This window comes from Heterocephalus glaber, unplaced genomic scaffold, assembly GCF_053883595.1.
Source record: "Heterocephalus glaber isolate CG9 unplaced genomic scaffold, H.glaber_assembly_v1.0 deba00001428, whole genome shotgun sequence".
In the NCBI taxonomy this organism is placed as follows: domain Eukaryota; kingdom Metazoa; phylum Chordata; class Mammalia; order Rodentia; family Bathyergidae; genus Heterocephalus; species Heterocephalus glaber.
The window spans coordinates 9,668,593-9,689,506 of NW_028258293.1; the positions used below are offsets into that span (position 1 = coordinate 9,668,593).

Consider the following 20,914-nt stretch of genomic DNA (forward strand, 5'->3'; position numbering starts at 1 on the left):
TGTGTAATACTTAGAACAAAAAACATCAGCCCAAATTTTCCAGACAAGGAACAGTAAGTTTCATAAAAATGATTAAAAATAGAATGTCACACTACTCTTCGAATATTATAATGGAATATAGGACAATAGAGCTATTCCTATAATATTCTGAAGAAAAATGCTTTGTAATCTAGAAGACTATATAATACTTTGTAACCCATAATAACCTATCAAAATTATCCACTAAGTAAAGAGGTAAAATAAAATAATTTTCAGATTATAGCATTTGAGCAACTTATCTCATTTTATTCTCTCTGTCTAAAGAAGCTAATTGCATACATACATGTTCTATAAAAGCCAAGGTAAAATTCAACAAAGCTAAAACAAAGGATTCAGTAACAATATCCAACAACAACTAAAAAAGTTATGATATTAAAAAGAGATCTAAAGGGTTCTCTGCATCAAATGGAGCAGATAAGAAAGGTCCAAAAATATTTCCTTCATAAAGTTGTAATTCACCAAATGATCTTATTTGAGGAGAATCTGAATTTGATTCACATTGAGTAAAAATAAACCCGAACAAATAAAGGAACAATAATAGTGAAGTTAGATGATCTTTTAATCCAAGAAAAGCAAACATCTGTGACACAAAGAAGTAATTAATATCACTGAGCTGGGCCTGGAGGCACACGCCTATAATCTCAGGATTCTGGGAGGATTCGTGGGAGGCAGGGAGATGGCAAATTCATGCCCAGTCTGGGCAACTCAGAGACCTAGCAATACTCTGTCAAAACATAATTTTTTTACTAAGTATATTTATTGGTACATTTTAGGTATACAATACAGTTACATTCATCATTGGGATCTTGTACCTGTACATGATGTATCTTGGTTCTTATTTTTTCCCCATTCCCTGGCCCTCCCTTCACCCCTAAACCCTTCCCTATTTACAAATAATTAAGTGAAAGGACTCGGGATAAAGCTCAGTGTGAAGGCCCTGAGATCCCCAGTACCACACACACACACACACACACACACACACACACACACACACACAGATTAATGATCTCTAACTTTGTATCTCACCTGTAAATACAATTCACAGACATAGTAGTCTAAATACTGAATATTGACCTAAGCAGTATTGTAAAAGAGAGAAATGGGAAGTGTTTTGGTGTGAGAGTTTGTGTGGAGGGGTAGTGTGTGTGTGTGTGTGTGTGTGTGTGTGTGTGTGTGTACTCCAGGAAAAAGTTACATTTTTATCTTTGATCTTCCAAGTGGGAAAAATCAATAAATACTGATACAAATACATTCTTTTTATAGAAATGGGGAATAAAATTATTGACTTGGATGAATGAGGTAAGACAGGAGTAGAGAATTACTGGGTTTAAAAAACACTAAAGTGATAGAACTATGTAAATTTTTAAACTCCGTGCCTTAAGAAAGACCAGGTAGCTCAATCAATAAAAAGGCAAAAAACAAATAAGTTCTTCACTAAATAGTCTATGCAAATACTTAATGATCATATTATATATGTTCAAGTATGTTACTCATTAGGGAAGTGCAAATAAAAACCATAATACCACACCACGAGCGTAGCTAAAATGAAAAAGACAGCAGATAAATATCAATAAATCCATGGCACAATTGGAATTCTTATTTATATCCATTGGGAATACAATGATTATAATCACTTGGGGAAAGTGTTTGGCAGGATCTTTTAAAACTGAACCTAGAAAAAAAAAACAAAAAAACAAAAAACTGAACCCAGGCAAAACCAGCAATTCCATCCCTAGATATATAGGTGTATGGGATATGTAAATATGGTCACCTAAAGACACGTACATCAATATTTATTGTAGCAAAATAAACAGAATTGGAAAGAGTCCAAATTTCCAACAGTAGAATGGATAAAAACATTTTCATGTATTCACAAAATAAAATACTATTCCACAGTGAGAATTAACAAACTACACACAACAGAATAAATGAATTTCACAGATATAACTTTGAACAAAAGCAGCTGGACACAAAAGATAGTCTGATTCCATTTATATGTTGCTGAAACACCAGTAAACCTGACCTACAGTGTTAGAAGACAGCATGGTGGTTCCTCCTTGCAGGTCTTGGAAGATGACAGGAGAAGGGTCCTCCAAGAAATAGCTCATGTCCTACTGTTTAATTTTGGTTCTGGTTTCAAAGGTGTTTTCACTATATAAAATACATTGGGCTGTGTACTCAAATTTCGTTGCTCTATACACACGTTATTCTTCAATAAAAGTTTGCGAACTTTCTATGAAATCTTCTGGATCCCTTGCTTTTCCTTCTTTCTACACTACAGATCAATTCAAGGCTTGAGGTTGCCCTTACGGATACGGAGCACAAAGTATCACTCATCAATTTTTTTGTTAGATAAAACTGGCTAAGGGTTATACAAATTGAAGACAGAAAAAAAATGACTTAAATAAAAAATTACTTTTCAGAACTACTTTCAATAATGCAGGAATTTAAAACAGAAGAAATGCAGTAAGTAGGAATTTAAAGCAAGAATTTGCCTACTGAGCTATATAACTCCAGAACTATGAGTTGTGTGATTTTTGAGCATGTTATCCAACATTTCCAAGCTGCAGTATTCTCATTTATAAATGAGAAAAATAGTATCTGTTTTAACATCCATTAAGTGCTTACAACAGCAGCTGGCATGTATCAACCTCAAAAATATTAGCTATTGATGTATTAATAGCCTGAGGAACAGAAGAGATTTTCTGCTCACAAGGAGAGCACGTGGGTGACTGGTAGCTACTAAAATGCAAGCACGGTGTACCTGTCATGAAAATGTACTTACCTGACATCAAAAAACAGCTCCTTGAGAAAAAAATGAGAGTGTTAAATTAGGGAAGGAGCTGCAGGCATACAGAAAAGGGACCTCAGATATCTGCTCAGAATCTTCTAAATGTTTGGCAGAGTAGCTATCTGTGGACAGCCATCCAGAAACATTGTTTTCTTCTGGTTTCTTAAAAATGTAATTTACCTGGGGATGCATTATGTGATACTGTAAAATATGTGAGAATTTTAGGACAGTATTTATTAATACCTATTAAAGGGTTATCATCATTGAAAGGCCCAAGGGGCTTTTACTCCACTTTAAGTTCAAGAATAGAGTAGCAGAACTGAAGTATTCATGTTGGAGTACAAGCTCAGTCCTTACTGTATGAACCTGGGCTATCTAGTATTTGAATGTTTTATTGTCTGTGGAATAAAGATGAAGTGTTCTTCACTGTGCTTTCTGAGATGCTCCAAAAACAAAATACCTTTTAAGGTGCCTGTGTTTATATAGAACTATTTACATATTAGCTGTAACTAGTACCAAGGTGGAGAACAATTTTACACTAGGACTATAGCAAATAGGTTGTGCATATGACTATCTATTAATTTAATATTACCCACTATTTATAAATTAGACTTGCTCTAATTCTTACAATAATTTTGAGACACACTTATGTATTAAAAAGATATATGACTTGGTGAGGACCATATGGTGAGAAGTAGAGTCTGTCCAGTCTTGAAAGATCACTCCTGGCACCACTGTCCAAGGCAGGAATGCCCCCTGGGTAGGAGGGCATCATGACAACATCCTTCTGGCACTTTCAGTAGTAAATCCCCTTGCTTGGGATTTGAAGCCAAGAGAAATGAAAAGTTCTGTGAAAGAGAAGTTGGCGGCCCTGTAGCATAACATAAAAACTAGGATTTCAAACCAACAGATCATAATTTAAGGCTCAGCTGTCTCCTTTGTTAGCCTTACAAACATGAACAATTTCCTTTCCCTACATTTCAGTTTCCTCACCTGTAAATCAGGAGGATAGTTCAGCTATTCCACCACGGAGGAGTGAGGAGGTGTAAAAAGAGATGATACAGTACCTGGATAGAGTACCTCTCTGTAAAGACCACAAAGGTCTGAGTTAAAGGATCACTATTGTAGCAATCCCACTGAAAGGAGGACCCCATTGAGGGAAGCATAAGGAGCAGTTAGTCTCAGAGAAGAATATCAAGGCAGCGTAGGCGTAATACAGGGAAGTCAGAGTGGTTTGCTCAGAACTCAGACAAGAAATTCACACAGATGAGAGCTCAGACAACTGCTGAAATCTGTAAAATCAGCTTTGCCTTTTTGGAGAAGGGCAGCACAGGGTGATGTATAAAAGCCAGCACTGTGACATGAGGCATGAAGAACTGATGAAAGCAGAGCTCTGACACTTCTTAGCCTTTACAGTCTTAGCCATATTTCTTTAGAGATTTTAATATCACTGACTCAGCCATGAGGACAATCATTCATGGATCCACCATCATTCATTTAATAAATGCTGCCTGAGTGTAAACCAAGTTCCAGAGATTGCTGTGAGTGCTAGCTTTGGAGCAGCAAAATACTGACAAAACTTCTGCCATCACAGAGGCTGACTTTTCCATAGGCAGAGAAAAAAATAAACCAGATAGATAAGTGATGCAGTTAGTTAGTTCCACAAATGTTAATAAGTCCAACAGGAGAAGGTAAAGCAGGGATTGAGGGTTCTATAGTCTAGAGCAAGATTCAGTGTTGGGATTTTAATAGAGAAGTAGGAAAGGGTTTCCTATGACATGACTGGCATTTAAGTAGAGACCCAAAGGGGACTGAGAGAGGAATTATAAAAATATATGGAAGGATAACTTTCTTGAAAAAAGGAACCACCATGTGCAAAAGCCCTGAGGTATGCTTATGTGTTGGAAAATGGGAAGGGAGATGAGGAAATACGTATGCAAGATGAGATGGGGAATGCTGATAAATATCTGCCCTCTGGATAATAAATCTCACTATATGTCCAGTATTTAGCACAAGTTCCATTTAAACTAAAGTTTAGGCTAAGCATTAAGTAATAACTATGTAGTGAAGTGGTTCCTTCACCGATCTTCTCTAGTGCTCAAAGAGAGGGAAGTATTGCTGCTGGGAGAGACACAAAGAAGAAGAAATGTAGAAAAAGAAATGTAAATATCTCCAAAATGTTGATGTATAGTGCTCATGCGGAACACGCAAGTGACTAGGGCATCTCCGTTTGTGGGGACCAAGCATCTGGAAAACTTCCAGGCTTGCCATCCAGCCCTTAGCATCCCTGAAAGACAGTGCCATGATACTCAGCTGACAGTGAGTCAAACATATGTTTACAAGCGCAGTTTACATTTCTTTAGTTTCCAATTAAATGGTCAGCTGGAAAGGCAGTTCTGGGGGAATTTAAGAATCAGGACAGGGTCATGTGTGGCCAGGCTTATGCATCTTGGGGCTGTTCTATGAAAACCAGGGCTTGTCCATGTGAGGAAGAAAGGACTCCCTTATTTTCCAGCAGGAACTATCTAGTTTATAGATTACAAAGTGTTTTAAATATATGTTATTGTTTAATTATTTTTCAGAACATCCTATACAAATCAAAGATGATCTCATCTGTATTGCATATAATTAACACCTCAGGGTAGGAAAAATGACAAAAGTGAAAAAAGAAAGAAAAACTGTATAGGGAACACTCCCTTGTAACTGGGAAATACTGTGCATTGGTACCTGCTATGCCAAGGCAGCAATAACTTGTGAATGTAGAGGGTTAAAAAGGTTGGCTACAGGATGGATGACCGGAAGAAAGAAGAGGGGAAAAAAGTGAAAAGGGAATTAAGAGTGATGCATTTGATGATGGGAAATTAGGGTTGACACCGAGTATTCTGGAGGGAAATGCACACTGCCAGAGGAATCTGATAAAGAGTTTTGAAGTTTAAGATCTATGTGAGAGAACAAGGACAGTTGCAGAACAAATACGGTGGGTGGAGAAAAGGAAGGTAGAGAAAGAGGAGCCAGAGAATTTCAGCACCTAGATACCATGGACAGGGCCAGGAATAGGAAGATTCCCGCCATGAGAAAGCAGGACGCGGTTTAACACAGGAGGAGAACTGATCGCAAGCTGCAAAGCGGGTGAAGTAAGAGCCATCAGTGCCAGGTCAGCACTCCTGAAAGGAGGATGGAATTCGTATCAAGGGCACTGAAGATCATTTAAGGTTTTTCAGCAGGAAATGATTTTTTTATAAGGACTACATTGGCTGCACTGCAAGAAATGCATTTCTGAGAGGGAGAAATAGATTGGGGAGCTGGAGACTGGCCCTTTAATGTCACTCTCGGCCAAAACAGGCCAGTGGTTTGGACAAGAAAGTGAGACTGAGGAAGCATCACGCTGATTGATTGAATGGGAAAGAGAGGGGGAAGGAGAGATCAAGGGTAACACTGACTGTTTATGATCCAGCAATGTCAGAGATGAAGGAGGGGCAAGGCTGATGACGCAGATTCCTCATTCTTCCCATGACAAGACACGCTGCCTCGGCACTGTGGTTTGGACACTAATTCAAAAGCATAAAGAGCTCTTCTTATTAATTTTTCCATTAAGTCAACGGATTTTTGAACAACTTCCATGTGCCAGGTACTGCCCTGGTCTTTGGAAATGCTGTGACAATAAGACAGACAAGACCAAGGACAACACTGCTACCAGCACAGAAGAAATAGAACTGAGGGGGAGGAGAGTGAATGTCAAGAAGAGAGAAGTAACAGGGAGGCGGGCCAAGAGCAAGCAGGGTCGTGTAGGCCATGGTAATTATTTTGATTTTACTCAGAGTAAAAATTTGGAGCCATAGAGGCTGTGGAGCAGAGGATTGAAAAGATCTCATTTACATTTTAACAATGGCCCTACAGTCGATGTGCTGAAAAAGGTCTACACGTACAGAACAGTGAAAGAAGAGTTAGGGGCTTCTACCATAATCTAGAGTAGAGAAGACGGTGGTACTATGGCCAAAGGTGGTGGTGCTGGACATCATAGGAAGTTTGGATTCTACATATATTTTGAAGGTTCAGAAAAAGTATTTGGATTTCAAGATTTCAGCCTAGAGAATATGAAAGGACGCACTTCACCCTCCCTTAAAATGAGAGAGACTGTTGAAGAATTTGACAGGGAGAAGATCAGGACTATTCTGCATTACAAGAGACCCCCTCAATGTGCAATCTTTTCTATTGTATTATATTGATGACCAATTGTATAAATCTAAATCTGTGCTATAGGCAGACAGACCATTACAAACAAAGGGTCAGAGATTAAGAAAAAACAAACATTTCACAGACTGAAAGTAGTTTAGCATGGGCTGAAGTTTAAGATTTATATTGAGGAAAAGTGGGCAATAAAGCTAGAGAGGTAGTCGCTGGTCTAATCACAGACGCCTTTATATATCATGCTATGGAGTGGGGACTTTATGTGTTAAGGACCAAGGAAGCGCTGAAAGGTTTTCTGAGCCTGACATCCTTTAATAAAATAATCTCCCAAGATCTCCCCTCATGGACTCAATTTACTTGGCTAAAATTGCTGCCACCCATAGATAACTTTAAGGTCTCTGATAAATTGGTGAATGCTTTAAAACCACATTAGCTAACCAAGCCAGAAACAGTCTATTTTTTGAACCACTACTAAAATGGATGCATAGATCTTGCTGTTTGATTCATCTTATTTTGGAACCAAATGGACGCTTTTGGTCAACTACCTTTTCTAATCTGTGTACTCTATTAGGAGAGAGTGATGCAAATTGTAAGAGTTATACTCCTAGGTCAACCTACACTTGATCTTAGCCAAAAGGCCGAGAAGCAATACTCCTAGGTCAACCTACTGCCTTCAATCAGTCTTTACTCCAGTACACATCCTTGGATACAAAGACTCGTGGTGAGTTACTAGGGAAGTTTTGTAATTTCTGGCCTCCATTTGGTCTTTGGTCATACTTTCAAATGAAGATCTACTTCCTTTCTAGTTAGTCATTATGCTTCAAGTTACAGTTATGTTTGTATTTTCCAGGACATGTGATTAAAAATTAGTTTACGAACCTGACTCCTGAGTTTCACAGTTCAATAGAGTGGGCCCGACTGGTGGGAAGCAAGAGCTGCTTGTCATCTAGTTAGGAATTATTTTCTGCATTGCTAACTAGACAAAGCAATCACTAATAGCTTTCATTTATTTTACAGTGATTCTCAGTCTGTTAAAAAGATTGGTTCTCTTTAATGGAAAAGTGCAAAAGCTTTATGGAAATGCATGCTGACTAAGCTACTGGAAATACACAAAAATTTCTAAATTATTCTGGTTCGTGGCAAGCCACACCATCTTTATGATATGCTTACTGTAGATACCCTTCAAATAAGATTTGAATGGGAATTAAAAATTGTGGTCTATAAAATGAAAACAATGTATCATATGAGATTTAGTATCCTTATCTGTATTCATTCATTTATTTTATATATATTCTTTTACATATATAATTTTAAAGCATAGGATTTAAAATTAGATTTTTCTGGAAGGTCATAATGGAATAGCTGCTAAGGACGGTCACATCCCAAAGCTGAGTGCTAAACAAACATAACAATTGTGAAATGTGTGCTGTGTCTCCACTGGTCATCGACAAACTTTCAGCTCTGTAGAAATGGGCCTAGAGGCCCAGGGATTTAGCTCAGTGGTCCCGCTGCCCACCTCGCAAGCACAAGGACCCAAGTCTGATCTCCAGTACCAAAAAAATAAAAAATAAAAAGGCCTAGAAAGTCAACAGGGACATTGATAAAGATCAAAGTAAGAACTCTGTTGGATGAAGGTTATGTGGTATGGTACCAATCCCAGTTCATCTTTTTAACAGAAAAGAGAGGGAAGAATTTCTTCCCTAAACTCATGTAGGGAAAGAGACTTCGAACACACTTAGACCCGTCCTCTGGATGTGGAGGGACACAGCAACTGGTGCTTAATTCATAGCTCAAAAATCTAAGGGTCAATGCCTGAGTCTGAGGCTGCCTCTGTCTCAAGGTAAAGAAAGATAACGTTAGCAGTCAGCTGCCATGTCTTCAGTCTGACGGGGTGGGAGAAAGAATCTAGTCTAAGGGAATCCTACAAGTCAAAGTCACAGATTCACAACAGAGAAACTGACCTTAACTATTTTAAGAGCTAGGGAGCAGGGTACCACGGCTTCATGAGAATGAAAGGACTGTCCTTCCAAGGTAGAGCTATTGGGAACTCTACGTAACCTAAGACCCTCACCAGAGCTCTCCATAAACCAAGAACCAGCCACTGTGCATTCCCATCCAGGGGGCCCAATGCTAGGAGACCACTGCACCAGTCATGTGTGACCTTCTCTTTCCCATAACATCTGTGAGTTTTAAAATGTGACAGAGAAAGACAAAATAAGGGAAGCTGTTTCTTCTCATACTTCCTGCTAACTTCCAGGTTAACTGAGGATAAAACTATCCATAACTTTCATTTACTAAAAGTCTTTAGATGCCAGACACTCTACTAAGTCATTTAAATGGATTATTTTATTTACTCTGACAATAGTATTATTAGGGGGTAATACTGACATCCCTTTCCTACAGACAAACCTAAGGTGATAAATGTCAGATCCTAGTAAACAGGAAAAGCTCAATTTAAATTTAACTAACCCAACTTCAGAGACTGATCTCTTAATCCCTATCCAGCTCCCACCACTCTTGTTTTAGACACAACAAAGAGGTTAAAAAGGAATGTATAAAACTATGGACATAATCACATAGGAGATTATAGATCATTACACAATTTATTTGCCCTCTCATATAATTGTTTCGTTTAACTACTCTTGGGCAAAGGTAAGGTGACCAAGAGGCAGTGGATTATAATGCAAAGTGTATAGAATTTGGATTTAGTCATACAAAGGTTAGAATCCCAAATCCACTGCTGATTGGCTGGCTGACGCTTACACTTGTCCTCATATTGGTCCAATATGGTAAAACCAGCAGCCTCACAAGAGGAAATAAATCAAAAATTTTGGACTCACAGTAAACGGGTAGTAGATTAGTACTAACTGCACACCACAAGCAGATTTAGCATCAGAGCTCAGGCCTCTGAACTTCAGTCCTGTATTCTTACCACTATAGGGTGCATTTTTAATTTCTAGTGCAACTACTTTGAACAAAAGCCACTGCTTCCAATAGTTGTATCAAAATGCCTTGAAAAATCTTCTCCTTGTCAAAGACATGACAACAAAAATGGCTGGAAGGTACTTTTTCAAATGTTGGAGACAAAATATGGTCGGGGTAGGATCCCAGACAGGGTTGTAACCCATCTCCAAGGAGCTCCAAGAATGGAGTGGCAACTTGATTTTGGAGCTATCGGGAAGTGAGTTAGATCTTAAGCCCAATTTCTTCTCCACGGTCAAAATAAGAGAATGGCTGGGATGGAAGAGAGGAGGAGGGTGCTGAACAAGGAATCCCCTCCTCAGCTGCTCCAAAGTGAATGAATTCAGTAGATGTGAGTGTGACCCCTCTCATCTTCCAGGTCAGTGTCTCTCTTCTATCATCTTAATATCTGGAAATACCCAGTATGTGGAGTTCTCCAATCAAATTCATACTTATCTGGCTTTACTGGAATTTTTAAGAAACATCTGCAGCCATGGTTTTACTCAGGGGCAGGAGCAATTCATCTGGTATGCAACTCAAAGACACCTCTAATCTTTCTACTTCCTGCTTTTAACGATATCACAAAGCCTTTCATGTCCTTTTTAAGCACTTTACAACAAAGGAAGCAGCATTAATAATAGACGTTGCCATTGACTGAGCATGTACCATACGCCAGACGTCCTGAGGAAACACAAGTTGAGAAAAGTTCAATAACTCTCCTGACTGGAATTATGTTTTTATTCATCCTCTGAACAAATTCCTTCCCCATAGTCCTGTGATACCTGAAGAGGAAATAAAGGAAAAGAGAGGAAATTCTCTTCTCTGATATGAGAATGGAACTATAATCCGCTTTCTTAATGATTCTTAAAATCTCATCTCAGAAGTAAGGGTCAGCAGAGCCATTGCAAATAGATGAATGCTGATACAATTCTCTTAAAACAGTGGAAAGATTTAAAATCGAGAAGAAATACAGCCTGCTTTGTTTCTGATAATATTTTCAACCTGGTAGATGGACAATATACCCTAATCAAATGATTATTCTGCAAAACTTCACTTCTCTGTAGGAAAGGTGAAAACACTGTATCTTCATTAACTAAGAAAAATTAATTTCTTCATGTGATGTTTATGCCCTCTAAGTTTTTTAAAACTTTTTTTTTTTGGTACTGTGGATCAAACTCAGGACCTTGCACTTGCAAGGCAGACGGCAGCACCACTGAGCTAAATCCCCAGGCCCCTTTAAAACTATTTTTATTAAAAATGTAACTTGTACTTATTACGGAAAGATTAGAGGATTCAAAGAAGCAAAACAGGACAATAATCACTGAAAATTGTACTGTACATAGGTAATGGTGTTAAAGGTTCCTTGGACATTCTTGGTGAGGTACTTACTATACTTTGGAAAATCCAACAGACTGTAAGAGTTTCAATAATTATGTGAGTTTCCTGAATAGCAGTTAGAATAACTCATTTCCCAAACAATTGTAAGAAAAAGCTAAGATGTCATTTTTGAAACATTAGTTTGTTTTCCTAACTGTTGCACACTAGACTGTAGTTTGTCCTATGCTGTGACTTGTACTAACCACCTCTTGCAATCTGATTCAAAATACACTGGTTAGTGACACATACTGTTTACACAGTTGTATTCATACAGTTTGGAATTAATCTAATATGTAAGAGAGGAAATGTACTATAATTGGCTGATTTCTCTGTATCATCACAAGCAAACATCTTGATATATATCCTTGTCCAAATTCCTAAAAAGTGCTTAATCAATTAGTTTAGTCATGGAGAAAGCATGTTAGTACAAATTCTCCTTAAAATATGTACACTAAGTTTAATTCTACATGAGAAAATGTCTTCTTACTATTTACACTCAAAGTTTTCTTCTACAAAAGATTACATTGTCCTTCAGGAAAAAACGAGAGTTAGAATCTCATGTTTCCTGTGTGAGGTTGGAACATCCATCTGTTTCCTTCAACAGTAAGGAAGAGGAGGCACAAAGCAGGCTGCTTCTACACCTACCTGGTGTTTAGGACTATAAAGAGCTTCATCCACTCATGACAGACATCAGCCCGACTCTGGCTCTTCAATGATCAGGAATCTTCTAATTATGATTAACCCTAAGCTCATCTAAAAGGTTCAAAACATGCTTAAAATCTTATTTGTCTACAAAAGTGCTTACAATATTTCTATTTCAATGAAACTGAGATATTTGTTCTAAATATATATTATATATTACATTGCATTCTGTATTTTATTTCATTTATATATCATATATCATATATCACATATATATGGCAGGATCAAATAATATGGTCAACATTTAAATGTTTAAAAAATTTATTACAGTAAAAGACACATTGCTATGAATCCCCTTTGAAATATTCCTTACTTCAAACACACTCATCCCATTATTCTTGCCCTTTTATGAAGCAGTTCTGGAAGTCCTCTTTCAGTAGGGTCTGTACTGGTCATGGCAGCCTTGACACCTTGAATCTATTCAAAACGTTTACCTCCCACAGTCCTTTTGCCTTTGGTGAAGATCTAGAAGTCACATAGTACCAGATCCAGTGAATAAAGTGGGTAATGATAAATCATAATGCTTTTGTTTGGTGGAAATTACCATAAATGTTTGATCAATAAGGTGTGATTAAAAAATACAGTAAATACTGAAATAAGAATATTTAGTACAGTAAAAGACACACTGCCATTAATTCCCCTCTTAATAGTCTAAGTACTCCTCTTTGCTTTGAACACATTTATCCTGTAATTCTGGGAAATTTCTCTTTTCCAAAACTAAGTTAAAAATATTTAAACATTCACTGGAGTTTTTGATCATCCCTTGTATATATGCTTTAAAAAAACTATTACATCAGGGCCAGGAGTTCTCAATGGGGACAATTTTCCTAGCGGAAGATATTTGACAATGTTTGGGGACATTTCTGTTTATTCTACCTGGAGGTGGGTTGCTAATGACACTTAGGAGAAAAGTCAGTTCAGCCATGCTGCTGAATATCCTACAGTGCATAACCCAGTTCTCCACAAGAAGTCATCTGTTCCAGGATGATGTCTGAGTTAAGGAATTCTGGTCTAGGAACAGCTCCATACCTAGTATTGAGTATACACTTGGTGCTGCTTGCAGATTTTCAGGTAGCAATACCAAGTGGAAAGTTCAGCCTCACTCACATATTAGATGAAAAACTTTTTATGGCAGCTAACATATTTAGTTTGGCTCATTCATTTTACATTTGGAAAGCCTCTCAGAGAACTCTGTGTTTTTTCCATTTTGTTCTGTGGTTCTCTCCACTGTGTCAGGTGGAATCTTACCCTTTACCTCTTGGGGAAGTGGAAAAGAAAACTTTCACCCCCATCTGCTTTCTGTCCCAAACCACACTTGTTAGGATTCTTTACCTCATTTCTGAAGCTCTGAAACCAATTCAACCACAGGCACAGAGAAAGAACAAAGATAATAAAGAGAAGAAATAATGTGTTGTCCAGAAGGCCACTGAAGCTAAGTTGGCTCATCCCTAGCAGTGTTATGGAAATTTAAAATTCACTAAAATGTTATCAGTGGAGAAAAAAATGAAGAGTTGTACCATCTTGTGTTATATGCTGCAAATGTGAGATATTTAACTTTTTTATATTCTAGATGAATATTTTCTTTAACAAGCAATTTTAATGATTTTAATTAAGTGTACTTGAATTTTAAACAGCTAAATATCAAAAGCAATGAGTAAAATCAATAACTCAGAGGGTCAAGTGAATATATTTAAGACTAACTATAAATGGATTCTATGTAGTTCAAATGGGCCTAGTTTGATAGTCCTGAAATTAAAACAAATCAAATCAAAGATTTAGTGTAATCATGACAGCAGACATTCACACTTGCAATTATTCTTTGGCATTCTGAATTTCAAGATGTCGAGAATGACTATTCGCTGACAAAGAGATTTACTTAATGTTTATTACTAATGATGAACATGAGGCAATAATTCAGACAAATCACAGCACAGATTCATTCACCTATCATTCGTCTAGATTCTTTGAACACAATCGATTGGAAAATATGTATTTTATCCTTTTCATGAAAAATCTTGTAGAATTAGGATATTGGAACGACTGCTACAGATGAAGAAATCATCACATGCAGAAAGAGCTTGATTAATTTTAATGTATTTTCCCTTATGACAGGATAGTATAATTCAAGAATGTGCAATTATTAACCTTAATTTTAACATTTATCTAGAAAACCACAGGCTGCCTGTCTCTCTTTCTACTCCTGGCCTTGATTTTCTTCTTTATAGTTTTCTGTTCCACATTATGGACCACAGTGAAAGCCATTGATTCAATCAGTCAGTTATTGAGTGGAAGAAAGGACAAAGGACAAATTCACAAAGTGTGAGAAACCAGAATCAACTTTTCCTGGTCTGACACTGACAACAGGACCTAGTCTATGGAAATGCACCACCCCTTCCAATTATTATAATATAAAAAGAACAATAACCTTCTTACTATTGTGGTTATATACTCCAATAACTTGAGAAGCTTGATGAAGATGCAGATGTGTGGACCGACCTCCCTAATATTCTCATTCACCCAGTCTGGAAAATTGGCAGTGAGTCCATATTTTAAACACAATTCCATGCATTGCCACTGAGACCCACAGATAAAGTTGGAGAATACAAGACTTGTGCAGGGTAACTTGAGTTTTATTCTGTTTTAATAACTGCAGAAGTTAATTATCTATTTAAGATTTAGTTTGCCATCCATAAAATGGAAGTAAAGACTCTACCTCTTTCATCTGTTCTTTGGTATTAAAAATATTTGAAATGGCCTCATGCATAATTAGTACCCAACAACTGGAATTCCACTACAGGAGTATCCATCATCACTACGTTTCCATTCTCACACTTCTGTCTTTACTACTTCCTACATCATCAGTCCAGGAAACAATAGTAGATCTAAAGGAAGTAAGGAAAATTCTTATTTTTTTCATTTAGTTAGAAAACTTAGTTAAAATTAAATGTACTGCAATGGGGGATGTGTGAAGTTATCATTAAGTTTCTTCGCTTTGAGCAAATATTCTTCAATTCCATCTGGTAATTCTTTCATGCTACTTAGGCAGTATTTGACACTTTAATGTCTTTTGAAAGAACAAACCAATTAATTATTTTTAATTTATGTAATTTGGTTTGTTGATCACATCCCAAAATATGGGAACAACAATGCAGATATCATTCATTGATTTCCTTGCTAAATAATTTATGTAGTTACATTTTGATAGCTTTTTAAAAGAATTAGGATATATATCCTAGTTGTCGTAATGTAATGTATCAGTCAGGATGGAGTATAATAAAGAAGCTAATTTTTAAAAAACATATTATCTAGGGCCGGGGATTTAGCTCAGTGGTTCCACCACCTGCCTCAAAAGTGAAAGGTCCTGAGTTCGATCCCCAGTACCAAAAGAAAAAAAATTATGAAGTTCAGAAACTTTTAAACATGAACAGAAAGAAACAACAGCTTTGCTTGCATCTTCCTCATCAGATGAAGATATTCACCCCTTCATCTAATACCTGTAACAGGAATAATGATACAGCATTCTATTTTTCTTTTCTATGCTATAAGAAGCATCGAGTGTGATATACAAAGAAAAGCACACTGCAGGGATTTAATGCTAATAAAATCCATGGGAAAGTAAACTTAAACATTTACTTTCACATGCCAGAAACCCCTTGCTTGTATTGATATACACCCTGGCATGAACATCAAATTTCATTTGTACACAGACTGGATTTTTTCAATCAATAAGAAAGGAGGATTTTACTAAATAGTGCCAACTGTAAACACTACACTTAGTGAAAATTAAAAGGTATATATCATGAAATTTTACTAATACTAATTGGCTTATATTACCAGGTCTATGAATGATAACGTTCCTAATAAACCAATATTCGAATAAAATCCCAAGCATGCAAATAAACCCGCTGCTAGAGTTATTTAATGTGCTTTTACGCAAGGAGCATGTGCTGCTAATTTAGATTCCGCTGATGCCGCAGATTATTATAACTCTAATAGGCGCATATGATGCTACCCAACTGATGATAAGTGGGTCAGGTCAGTTCATCAGGCTTTATCTCTAATTAGCACTGAAAATGCACAGTGCAAACTATCGCAGACGAAAGACTTGGCTTTGCTAGATTAAATGCATGGAAGGGAGGGCAAATGAAGCTCTGTTTGCAGGAGGAGGAGGCCTTTTATGGAGTAACCCAAAGGTTTCCACTGGGAGAGAGCCCCGCTCACCATCAGACACATCAGACACAGTGTATCACAAAACCCTGTCTCTGCCTAGAAAAGGCGCCTCCACTCTTTCTCCATCATTCCTCTGCACATCTTGCTCCCCAATCTGAAAAGACAGCCTCAGTTACCTTTCTCGCAACGGCTTCCTGTGAATCCAGACGGACAGGCACATTTGTTGGGAGCCACGCACGTCCCACCGTGTCTGCAGCCCTCTTCACAGAATGCTGTCGGAAAAGAATGATTTTGCTTAGATAAAAAGCAGTAAGGAAAGGCATGAAAACAGCATGAGCACTGAACCTCTCTTTGAGGCATAAGGGAATACACATCTATATTTAGCAACATAAGATTTTCCAAACACGAAGAGAAATCAATTTAATAGTACCCATTTCGCGCTTTATGTAAAATACATTGAAATCATGGATAAAGTGTTTAGCACCAGGCTGGCTAGTATTAGCAGCTACTACTACTGTTGCTATTATTATCGATAAATCTGAAATCAAACAAAAGAAACTGAGTAACCAGAAAGGGTAAGATCAGGGTAAAGGCAAAGGCTTTTCTCGTGCTTAATATTTCATAATCTACTATTTTTCACCAACCATCTTGTATGACAATTTTTAGATAGGATTTTTGGTAGTTGCTAAACTTTACAACATAATAAATTTAATTCCTTATTTTTAGATAATTAAGCTACTTCTAATAATTTAATGATAAAACCAATACATTGTTTCTGTAGTTCAAATACTTAGTTTACCCCTCAATTATTCTTCTGGTGAAAATGCCTCTGTGTGGAAATGCTGGCGAAGAGGCGGTGGACTTAGATCATTTAATAAACCTTTCACAGTGACCCTAATTCCGTCCCAGTGCTACTCTGCCACCATACCCAGTTCATGTTAGTTCCCCTTATACCCAGTTCCCATAGCGGGATCTCCCAGCAGCCCGCGCCTCTCAGCACCTCCCACTGCAGTATTAAATACACCCGTCCATTCACACAGAGCTGATTATCATCTACTGTCTCATTCACTGGACTATAAAGCCCACAAGGATAAGGAGCAAAATTGCTTTTGCTCACCACTCTAGCCTAGTCTCAGAATCTGATTACATAGTAAATCCTCAACAGATAATTTTTGAGTTCTCTCACAGTTATCCTACAGGTTATTCAGATAAGAAAACTCTTGTTCTAATAAGAGTTATGAATCACTTTTATCCAGAATATTGCATTATCTCTTACTGTGAAATACTAAGTTAGCATACTACAAAATATATTTAAAATACTATTAATGAAGGTGATTGGAAGTATTAACCCTGAATTGCTGTTGTTATAGGAGACAAATGCTTTAAATTTTAATTCCAGTTCAAACATATTGCCCACCTTGAAAACAATATCATGGTTGCATGCTCCTACCAGCATCATCATGCAATTAATATCAATTTAGTTTTAAAGAACTAAATTATTTGCTTAAGTTCAAGTATGCAGAGCTTCTCACAATACTGCCATTTTCCATTTAATATCGCTTGGATGACTTAACATCCCTGCTTCAGCAATGAATTGTGAATGCCTCTGCTGGAGAGCAGCGTATATGTTGAAATGCCAACACCATATTCTTAGTACACTTAATCAATGCACAAAAAGATTTATACAGCAATTACCTTGGTACGCACATCACAAAGTCTGAAATAAATATAAATATATGTATGCAAAATCTCTTGTCCCAAAAGTTACATGTTGTGATCTCTGGTGACTGACATTTCAATAAGATTTTTTTTTTTTTTTGATACCGGGGATCGAACTTGGGTCCTTGCACTTGCACAGCAGGCAGCGAAACCACTGAGCTAAATCCCCGGCCCTCAATAAGATATTTAAAGTACAGCTTTGCATCAAAGACAGTAATAGAAGAGGACAGGGGTTTTGCAAGTTAAAAATGACAGGAAAATTATGTCAGATAAAGTTCCAAATGGCATCCAAAGAGGCCAGGACTTCGGAAACAGAAAGCTCGGCTGACTGTCTATTTTGCTATCTATCTCATTAATGCCTGCTAGCACCACACTGACGATGGGGTGTGTGGGAAGTCAGTACATGCACTTAAGGAATCTGAACGCCGTTCCCTAGAGCCTTCACCCTTCTCTCCTCCCTCCCTCTTGCCCCCTTCCCCATCTCTGGAATTCTACCTCCCAGTTTCCCACCCTCTCTCCTTTATTTTAACTACTTATTAATTATTTTACACATTTACATTTTCCTCATATTAGAGGGAAACATGAGATACTGAACTTTCTGAATCCGGCTAATTTCACTCGATGTGATAGTTTCTAGTTTGATGTTTTAACTGCACAATAAAACAGTATTTCATCTAGATCCTTCACTCCTGATTAGGAGACGGGGTGATATTTCATTGTGGATATATTCCCTTGATTCACTCAACCCTCAATTAGAAGCAGTAATAGGAAGATTTGTGAGGAGAGCATGAGATGCTCCTGACACTGTACCGATATGATAATCAAAAGGTTACATGAGGATACAATGAGTTAACATTTTTGAGGAATGTAAACTAGTGTTTGGCACATAGTTACTGCTAAATAGTGTTTTGTTTATATAAACTTTGTTGACAACAGTGTTCTTGTGACTGTGAGCAAACTATCTAAGACTCAAAATATATAAAGCCATCCTACAAGACATACAGATTCATCAAGATTGGTTGAAGGCATCTATTGTGATTCATGATTGATTTACTTTCAAATAAGGGCAATATTAGTCCTTAGTATAGAGATATTTGATAGAGCTTATTGTTTTCATAGAAAAATAAAAGGTGAAACTGAAATTGTGAAATCTAACTCTCTGAGACAAGGTTTAAGCAAAGACATCTTTATCTTAAAAATCTTAACCCTTTTTTCATATGGTACAATACAGGTATGTCTATAATCTGGCATTCACCTAGACTGATTTACTCTTTTTTGAATAGTTCCATAATAGCTAAAGGAACTATTTTAAAAATGAAAGAAAAAGATACTCAAATTGTAGAGGTTACATTGAACAATTGTTGGAGTGTACAAATTCATGTACCTATTAATCACTTTGTCTGAGCCTAGTAATATTATAATAAATCTAAATGCATACCTATTTTTAAATGAGACTTACTTGAAGTAAACAAAGCTTTTATTGCCTGTTTGAGTATTAAGTAGTATGAAAAAGTAATTTTAAAAAACACAAAAACCAAATAGAGAAGTACTATGTCACCTAAAACTTAAGATCTCTTTGAGAAGTGAAGATCAATATAAGTTTTCTTTGAACATCTCATAAAATAGAAAATTAAACTGTTGTATCTTGGTCTGAAGATGGTGGATAGCTTCTTTCCATCTGGATAGGCTATGCTCAACCAGCAACACATCCAGCATTTGAAAGGAAAGGACTCAGATATTCAGAAGACCTACAATGTGCATTGGATTACTTGTTGGTGTCAAAACTAAAAGAAGTTAGGTCACCACTACATTCCCTTGCAAGTCTGTGAGTAAATGTGCTATTCGAAACTATGGTCCAAATCCTCATTCTCAATTTATCAATTGTGTGACCTACAGCAACTCATTTTACCTCTCTTTGTCTCCATTTACTCATGAACAAAGCAGTAATGATTAACATTGATAGCACTCATGCTGTGAAAGTTGAATTAAAATTACCAACATTAACCATACAGTACAGTACAAAGAAATGGGAATGTGCTCAAGAACTGGAGAAAATTGCTGTTTTTGTGTCACCAGGATTTTGCTTTTCCAGAAACCAATATTGGGAGAGTTAAGTTGGATTTTCAACTTGATTGGCTTGAGAGCAACCCAAGAAAGAAACACAGCCAGCATGTATTTTTTGCAAGTCATGGCTTCTTCCTCTCTGGCACAGTTCCTATTCTCTGCTTCCTGAGCATCATGAAATGAGCACTTTTGCTTTAACGTGTCCTTCTGCCATGGTATTTCTGTTATGCAGAAATTGAAACCATGAACCAGATTAAACTTTTCCTTTCAGGTATGTATGCTGAGTCTTGCACCTCAATGATGGGAAAGCTGACCAACATAGAAAATTCGTACCAGGAGTTGAGTCATTGCTGATCACGCAGGTAAAAAGCCTTTGAAACTAGTTTATGAGAGGAGTTTGGAAAAGTACCAATACCAGCTAGAGAAGTCCTAGAATACTGTAAGTGGAGCTGGATGGGCAACTCTGAACAGAGCTCAAAATTCTATAATCCTGATGGGAATGCCAACAGAAAAGGCCAGATTCAAGAAGTTTCTCTTAGGAATGAGGACTATATAGGGAACTGGCCTAGAGGCCAGTCATATTATAGTCTGCCAGAAAATTTGATATTTTCCTATGTCCTGAGATTCTACAGGATGGTTTATTTAAGGGAAGTGGACTAGTTGATCTGATGGAGAAATCTACAGGTATACCAATATTTAGGCTATGGCATAGGTACTGCTCCCTGCTTTTAGACAGATACATAATGAGAATCAAGACTAAAAAAAGCATGGATATTTAAGAAGCTTAAATTTTGGCATTAAAGGAATCACATGTAAAGCTGATGTGGTTTTTGAAGAGATTAGCACCACTAATAAGATGATAGAATTTTGAACCAGGAAAAGAAAGCCTTGAGGGTATGTGAA

The 20,914-nt window shown here is 37.1% G+C and overlaps 1 protein-coding gene across 7 annotated transcripts in view; it reads right to left on the bottom strand.

Moving 5' to 3' along the window:
* Positions 1-20,914, bottom strand: part of Nell1 (neural EGFL like 1) — an 813,237-nt gene that overhangs the window by 153,844 nt on the left and 638,479 nt on the right. For all 7 annotated transcript variants that reach the window (XM_087211541.1, XM_004851562.3, XM_004851560.3 and 4 more), the window contains one exon: positions 16,405-16,500. In XM_087211541.1, coding sequence (XP_087067667.1) covers positions 16,405-16,500 — 96 coding nt within the window. The remainder of the gene's footprint in view (positions 1-16,404; positions 16,501-20,914) is intronic.